The sequence below is a fragment of the Teleopsis dalmanni genome, chromosome 2, assembly GCF_002237135.1.
Source record: "Teleopsis dalmanni isolate 2A chromosome 2, ASM223713v2, whole genome shotgun sequence".
Taxonomy (NCBI): Eukaryota; Metazoa; Arthropoda; class Insecta; order Diptera; family Diopsidae; genus Teleopsis; species Teleopsis dalmanni.
In genome coordinates this window covers 211,040,856-211,049,588 of record NC_051847.1, presented here as the reverse complement: position 1 = coordinate 211,049,588, position 8,733 = coordinate 211,040,856, and the positions used below count along the sequence as shown (strand labels likewise).

Here is an 8,733-nt window from a genome sequence, read left to right as displayed (position 1 = left end):
TCAATGATTAACGCAGTCTATAATGCAGATGCATTAGTAGAGAATGCAGCGAATTACACAAATTCGTTTCCACCTTTTTAAAATCAATAAAATTTAATAAATCACCTCACCTTACTAACCGCTTTGAGTAATGCCGCACGTCATATATGCAATTTCTCAATTTTTTCAAAAGGAACTTATTGAGTTACGATCAGACTGTTGATCGTTATGCACGCCTTAGTCCGTTCCGTCAAGCGTACATAAATTATTTATAAAAAATTCCCAAGCCTCATTTGTCTATAATAAATTTAATTTTTTATTGTGCATTAATTCTACACATCAACTTAAATTTACTTTGCAATAACTTTTCTCTTCTATTCGTATGTTAACTTCATTCCTGTACTGCAGTAACTATGAGAGTCCTTATAGATCAACATACAGTATTCCTACTAGTTTGGGCATACGACCATATCAACAAAATAATAATTCAAGCAACCATAATAACAATGGTGGCAGCGGTTATGGCAGCAATATACAAACACCTGATTCACCACGTAGCACGCGTAGCGCACCATGGCCGAGGTCACAGCAACGATCGCTCTTTGGCAATAATCCATCGAGTCCACGCTCAGTGCGTTCGGCAAGCACAACGGGTGGTGGCCTACATCATCACCATCAACACCAGCATCATTACCAACAGCAGCATCACCATCAGCAACATCAGCAACATCAACGGCATCAAGCGAACGGTGCTGCTCACCAGCGTGATCACGTACCTTCGCAACGATATCGATCAAGTTCGGTTGAAAGTCATTCATCAAATGATTCGCGCTCAACACGAAGGTAAGTGGTTTTTTTCATGTCAAGTTATAAATATAATTGCATATTGCTGCGAAAGATTACAGATCTCCAGCACAGCAGTGGTTAGGCTGCTTTTCATAGGGTTTCTGGCATAAATTGTGAACGTAGTTTTATAATTTTTTTTTTTTTAGTGTATATTTTTGTGTTTAGTGTATAAAATGCAATACTATAATTTGCTCATCACTGTAAAATGTGATTTTGATATTTACTAATTTACCACAATATTGATTTTGAATTAGTTTTTTATTGCTTTAATATTTTATGCAATTATTAATCAATTTTTTCTGTTTACCTATATTCATTTTTTGCATTTATAGGCACAAGCATCGACATCGACGTACTTCCGATAATGAGAGTGAATTATCGCGTAGTTCTGGTCGTTCAGGTCGTTCGTATCATCGGAAACATCGGCGTTCGCGTCATCGTCGAGATTCTGGTGGTTCAGATCATGAGAGCACACGTGGACGTAGCTATTCTGGTCATCGCGCTTCTTCAGCGCGTAGTGGTTCAGCTGAATTGATTGATTCGGCATTGCAGTGGCGCGAAGTGCAACGACGTCAAGCAGAAGCTAGTCTAGGTCAAAGTTCCGTCCATCAGGCATCGGTGTCGAAGAGCAGCATGTTGGCTCGCAGCTTACACAGTAACGATAGTCATTCAGATACACACTCGCATCATAAGTCAAGGCGGCACAGAAAGAATAAGTAAGTTTATGAATATTCATTGCACTTAAGGAGAAAGAACTAAAAATTACAATATTAGTGCCTTATGGTTTTTATTATAAAATTTTAATTTGAAAAATAATAACTCATTCATAATTCCAAAAAAAATTCAATAAATCGTTTTTTCTATATCATATCTAACAACAGATCTCCATCCGATTCTCGCAATCGTATTTGGTCAAGTGAACTCGCTAAGCATTTACAATTTGATCTAGTCGATACAACTGGCATGACCGAAGATCAGCTTCGCGAAATTCCCTATACAGTAGTGGAAACGAATTCTAAGCGTTCTAATTCAAACCTTAAGATACATAAAAGCAACAGCAAGAATAGTGTTGGCGGTAAGAGTACAGGTTCTGGCAACACAATTACAAATGGTAGTGGCTCTGGGAACGGACAGGGTAAAAATCGTGTCGATCGTATACGCGGGTAAGTAACAACTAAATCAGTTGAAACAATTTGCTTAATTATGTTTTGTTCTATGATGTAGTTTATATTTTCAAAGCTCCCATCCGACTGATAACACTGGTGGTAAAAATGGTTCCATACGTTCGGCAAGCACAATTTCTTCACGCGAATGTGAACGTAACAATGGTTTAGTAAGGTAAAGTAAAACATTTTATTCTGCTATTCTGTTAGTGACTGCTAATTTGTTTTTTTCAAATAAAATAGAATGATGTCTAGTATGAGTATGGGAGATTTTATATCCCCCACTGGTTCTAATCTTAGTCCACTTGAAAATTCAGCTTTACGTGTTTCGCATGAGCATACCGATTCTGGTTTAGGTGCTGATCAAGATTATGCTTATTCTTCTGAAAGGTAAAACGTAATTAACTATTGGGTTGGAGGGTCAGTACTTTTGTTTTTACTTAATTTATTTTTTCATGATTTTAGATCTAGTGATAGCACACGTTACGGTACGAATAAATCATCTGGTGCTTCTAGTGGTAGTCATCGTAAATCGGCTGGTGCCGGTAGTGGTTCCAATTACAATAATTTAATGCAACAAACTGTGAGTAATCAACAGCAAACACAGCGTCAAAATTCTTTTTATGCACAGCGTCAACAAGCGCAAAAACAAAATTTCAAATTCTCCCAAACTAACCAAAACTCATCAAAATCAAAATCACTGGCGCCCATTCACAATACCCATTCCTCTACTAATTCAGCTAACAATAACAATTCGAACACTACTAATCCGGGTAGTTTTAATGAGGCGAACACTTCAAAGCCGAGCACTAATCGTCTGCTTAACTACACCACATTTGAGAACAACCAATACAAGTTTAGTCTTAACAATGTGTTTAGTAAGAGCGGTGCAGCTAAGAGTGCTGGCAGTATTGGCAGCATTGGTAGTGGTGGTGTAAGTGGTTATGGTTTTACTAACAATCAGATGGATAGTTTTCTTGAATGGCCAAATTCACCAGCTGCACCGTATTACTATAATGGTCCACCTTCGACAAATGTTAATATGAAGAAACGTGACGCCAAATCCGATATTGGTGTACCGATACGTCGACTTTCCGGTCAAGCCATAACAAAGACTCAATTATTAAGTGGCCAATTGCCGAATGCCAGTTGCTATCCGATGCCAACAGCAGCTTATTCGGTGGTCGGTTTAGCCTCGCACTTACATCCAGCCAAATCAGATTTGTTTCTTTCGTATATGCATTCTTCGTCTGCCGGGGAATATGAACGTCCATATATTTACAATTATAAAATGCCAGATATGCCGGAATTTATGCGTCCCGCCAATACAACAACGCCACAACACCAAAAACAGCAGCAACAGCAGCAGCAGCAACAGAATTTGCCACAACAAACTAACACGGCTTATCACATTTCAGGCGCACAAACTGCTGATCCGCCACCAGTTTATAAGCCTTCCAATAGTGGTAGCATCAACAATGGTGGCGGAGTTGGTGTTGGTGTTGGCAGTAGCATGTTGTATGGCGGTGCTGCGCCCGCTACTGATGTCATGTATTACCAATTTGACAACGGCAAGCCGCCAATTGTTCAACAGCCGAAATCTCTACTGAACAAGACCACAAATGATCCCTCGTCACAAATGCAAAAAGCAACGACATCAGCCAATGTTGTCGGTCCATTAGTCTACTTGCAGCACGGCCAGAATGTTGCGCCAGCAAATGCCACTTCAACACAGCAAACTGTGAGTAGTGATTTACTTTGTTTATCGCATGGCAAACGCATGTTGCTGCGTAAACTCTGTGTGGCATGTCAATGTTGTATTACTCGTTCACGTTGTTGTTGTTGTTGTCTTTTAACTTTGTTTTTGTTGTGGTTTCGATTTTATCCGTTTTCTTTGGCAAATATTTATTCTTTTTATTTTGCGTGTTTTTATATATAAATCTTTGTCTCTTGATTTACTGATTTTCTTCCTTCTTTACTTTTGTTGTCATTGTTTTTAATCATTTTTTTTTGTTTCTGTTTTTGTTTTTTGTTTTTTGGTTTTGTTTTGTGTTTGTGTTTGTATTTGTTTTGTTGCATGTAAAGCTCGTAAATTATTTTTGTGATTAAATCGTTATGTACTCGTCTGTGGCAAATATTTTCCGGGAAATTAAAATTTTGAAGGAGTGAAGTGAATAGTAAATTGAAATCATGGAATGTGTGAAATAAATTATTGTCGTGATTGAGAAAAAATTAGTAAGATAGTGCCTTGAAGAATGGCTTGATAATATCAAAAATTTATAAAAACATATTTGAAAAAAAAAAACAAAACATATTTTATTTGATTATAGTTTATGTGAAGGAAAAAAGATACATTCTATGAATATTCTACAATATATTTTTTAATAAAAAATAAATTTATATATACAGACTAAATACTCTAAAACAAATTCTAGAAGATATATCTTAAATTTTGATCATGGTTTCAAGTGAAGCTATAATGAAATGTTTCGATCTTAACCGTACTTTACATTTTTAAAGTAAGTAGCAGTTATTTTTTTCCCCTGCAACGTCCATGCATACCTTAAGTTTGATTTAGATATGTCTACCAAAAACCTAGTGATTGTCTAGGCTAATTAGTTCGTAGGTTTCTATAACAGAGTGTTTCGACCTTGTCCGTGCTTCACATTTTCAAAGGAAGTGCTCAATTTTTCATTTTCCATCTTTTTCTTGCAGCTCATGTATATTTAAATTTTGATAAAAACAGTTCCACCAAAAATCTGGTTCTTTCCTAAGGTAATAAGTTCCTATATTTCTGTAATGAAACGTTCCGATCTAGTCCGCGCTTCAGATTTTCAAAAAAAGTGCTCAGTTGCTTCTCTTTCGTCTTCTTTCTTTCAGTATCTTTCAGTTAGGTTTTTTGTTGTAACCTATTGAAATCTAAAAAAAGTCCATAAGAGGATAACAAAACTTGTACAAAATATAGGTGAGGATAATTGGGCACAGTAAGGCAGAAATGGGTAGAAACAGAAATGGGTGAAAATATTTGAAGCTATCCTGTATTCAGATTTAGATGAAGATATAATCTCATGTTTATACAATAATAATTCTGCATTATGCGTTTTTGTTGTAAAAGGAAAGGAAATTCTATTTAACCTTGACTATAAGCTTATATCCAGTTAGTTCCTAATAATTTTTGCAGAACTATTAGTGGCTGGTCTACATTAAACTAATATAACAAAACGATCTGTTTTATTCAAGTTGTATCAGGCGGTGATGTACTTTGAAAATAAAGTATTTGTATATTAAAATCAAATCTTAACGTAATTTGCTAATTTTTTAATATTAAACAATTTTTTTATGAAATTTTATTTTTTAATATTAATTTATTAACATTATGTTTTTTCTTATTGCAAATTAATTTCAATAATTTTTTTAAAAAGATTTTAATAAGAAAAATCTTATATTTTTAAGATACTAATTTGGTTATACATTATGTTCAGAGTTTATATTTCTATTTATCTTTAATCATATTTGAATTCATATACAAATTTATTCTAAAATATGCAATTTATTAATAGAAAAGCACCAAATATCTGGAATAATTTTGTTCTGAAATTCCAAACATAAATTCAAGCTTTTGTAATCAAAGTTCAATAAACTTCCATTTATTGTTTACTAATTGTGTTAATCGAATATTTTAGTATATTTTGGTATCTACTCCTGGAAGGAGATTAACCAAAGCATAGAGTAAAATCCAATAATAATTTCAAATACCATATAGTAGCAATGTATTGCGCCCAAAAGTGGGCTTAAAATATCAAATATCTTCTTTGACTTGTGTTTCGATTACAAGTCAGTGAAACCAAATCACAAACATATCAACAACATAAATTTATTGACTTCCGCCCTATCCAAAGCTGTAAGAAATGGCACAAATCGCATTTATAGATCTGCCCATATTTCTGGATATTCGTTTTTTTTTTTCGTTTGACTTTTTCTTATCATAAAATTTGATGTGTTTGTTTGATTTTGTATTGACTTGCCTTGATGTGCCTTTGAACTTTGCTGCTCTTGCTCGATTTGTGCGAATATTTAACTTCCAAAAGAACATTTCGCACAATTTATTTTTATTGAAAAATTATGCCACAGATTTGTATATTCTTCTAAGCTAATATTATTTTATTTGAATTTCGCATTGAGCGCCTGAAAAAGGACACGCAGACACCAAGGAGCGCATAAACAATAGCAAGGATACGAAAATTGTTTTAAGACAAGAATGACTTGGCGATTAATGCAAAACAAATTTGTTTCAGCAATTTTGGATTAATTTTTATTCGAATGTTTGTTGGGTTGCTCGACAATAATTAAGCTGTGCAAGCAATTTAACAAATTTGAAAAGTTTTCCAATAAGAAATGAGAGATTTGCGCAAAAATATTCTAAGCTTTGGATATACCGACATAGAGAGGTAGTGCGATAGACAATAGTTTAATCAACAATACTGGTAGTTACTGATAGTTACGAGTGCCGAAATTATGCTATAGAAGTTAATTGCTTTTCTTCACTTACTATTTCTTATTAGATTGAAAGAATTGAAAGAACCTTTTTCATGCTGACTACATTTTGGGGATGTCCTTTTTAAGTTGTTTCAAACAATTCTTCTTCAAAATCCAAAATCTATAGTAGATTCTCTCTTTGCTTACTTTCTTACAAATTTTAACATTTATTAAAGAAATAAGTGTACTTACATATCATCCCTTGAGTACTGAGAAATGTTAAGTATCTGAGAGACCCACTAAGCAGTGATCTAAAAAGGCAAAAAGCTTTAATTTATGATTTTATCGAATTTAAAATGTTTGTAAAAACGAAATGGTTTTATTATAAGTACAATGTATTCAAAATTATATCAGCAGATAAAGAGAATGTACTTTTTGAAATATTGATAACTGGTAGTGCCTTTACTATTGATAATGTGTGCAAGTAGACAACAAATAGACATCCATTTCAAAATGTATGCAATTATAGAATAGAAAATTAAATAGAAATAAATACTGAACTGGTTTTTAAGTAGCGAAGTTTTCATTCATATTAAAACCTATTGATTGCATATAAAAAGACTCAGAATTGTGGACTCAGAAGGATTTTTAATATCGTCGTCATTATAAAATATTGCAAACATTGAGAGTCTATTACATCAAACATCATTTAATGATTTTTTAAACAAACTAATTTAACTTTCAAAAGATTTTTAATGAAACTTTTTTGGTAAGCAAATCAAGAAACCAAAGTCCTTTCCGGCATACTCATGAATACGAATAATTGACTTGTTTGCGCGCTCGAATATTTTTTGCAAAAGAGTGAGAGAGCAGAATACTTGAAAATGAAATTCGTAAAGGAGTAAAAAAGAAGTGGCACTTTGAACTCGACAAAGTATAAAGGATAAAGGATGCCACCTACAGTAGCAGTAGCTTATGTTATGTGCCGCTTTGTAGGGATCCAAATATTTTTCAATCAATAGCAGCGCCTCAATTGAATTTCCTTTAGAAAAAAAAAGACAAGCAAAAAAGAAAAAAAGAATAAGGAAGCGGCTTTGAGTTTATGCGTACTTCAAATTTTTTTTTATCACTACTGAATCTGTTAAAAATTTAATATGTAAACATGCATTTTTATTATGAAAAGCGTCAAAATGATTATCTACCAAAATTAAATTCAATTGCTGCAGACACTTGCGCTTTTCAACTGCATAATTTGCAATATACACCAACTGCCGCCTGCATCCTTCACAGCAGTTACACAAATGAATTTTTCTGAATTAAATTAACATACACAAAACAGCAAAAGTAGTTGCTGAATGGGGTAGTTGAAGACCCCTAACAACCAGCCAAGTTTAATGAAAATCCAAAGCGCAAAATACTTTTGTATTCTCCCACAAAAGTGCTTGTGTACAGCACACATATCTGTTTCAGTGAAAATGTTTGCTTGCTTGTGCTATGCATAGCAGCAGCAGCAGCTTTAGCTTCATCAAAATATTTTCGTTTATTTAAACGTGATCAAAAGCGTTGCCCGTGGCTATTTTGTCTACAATTTGCGCAGCGCTACATGAGGGAGTTCCATCCAAAAATTTCGTTTAATATGCGCTCTTACCTATTCGAGTAATTTGAGTTTAAATTATTTATACTCGAACGCATCAAATGCTTTTCCCTTTTCATATGTGTGCATTTAAATAAATTTTGGTATTAAAATAAAATTAATTTTTTAATTAGTTTTCCAAAAATAAACTCAATTTTCGATGTGAAAATCTGAAATAGAATTTGCCTTCATTTGAAATCAGTAACCTATCGTTGCTGACGGCTTCTTTTCAAGTCTTGGCAAATATAAATTAATATATAATATATTTGCAATATATATAATATGTATGTTATGCATATGTGTACATATATGTTATATACATTTAAAAAATTCTCTCGTGCTTTATAATTATATTTAAATATACATAATTATATACATAACATATGTGAACTTGAATGTTACCTATTAGTTACTAAATTCAATGAATACGTAATTTGGGAATGGTTTGGATAAATATAAAATAAAAGTTAATTAAAGCAAAATTATAAATAAAATATTATGAAAAAAGTATGTAAATCGGAGCTAAATAAAATAAATTAACAAAACAAACACTTCTATACGGATGTGTAAAAATTGCACAAAGCCAGACTCTGAGAAAACTTTCCAAGGTACCATGCTACATTAGGACGAATGACA

General features: G+C 33.2%; 1 protein-coding gene across 1 annotated transcript; it reads left to right on the top strand.

The window, feature by feature from the left end:
- Window positions 1-361: 361 nt before the first annotated feature.
- Window positions 362-4,402, top strand: LOC119676673 (transcription factor mef2A-like). Its single transcript, XM_038087925.1, has 7 exons — window positions 362-822; window positions 1,158-1,541; window positions 1,707-1,988; window positions 2,065-2,163; window positions 2,232-2,378; window positions 2,454-3,778; window positions 4,398-4,402. Exons 1-7 carry the CDS (start codon window positions 362-364, stop codon window positions 4,400-4,402), a joined length of 2,703 nt encoding a protein of 900 aa, XP_037943853.1.
- Window positions 4,403-8,733: the final 4,331 nt, after the last annotated feature.

Coding starts and splice junctions, on each gene's coding strand:
- LOC119676673 (XM_038087925.1), top strand. CDS start 362: ATGTTAACTTCATTCCTGTACTGCAGTAACTATGAGAGTCCTTATAGA. Junction 2,164..2,231: donor CGTAACAATGGTTTAGTAAG/GTAAAGTAAAAC, acceptor CAAATAAAATAG/AATGATGTCTAGTATGAGTA. Junction 2,379..2,453: donor TATGCTTATTCTTCTGAAAG/GTAAAACGTAAT, acceptor TCATGATTTTAG/ATCTAGTGATAGCACACGTT.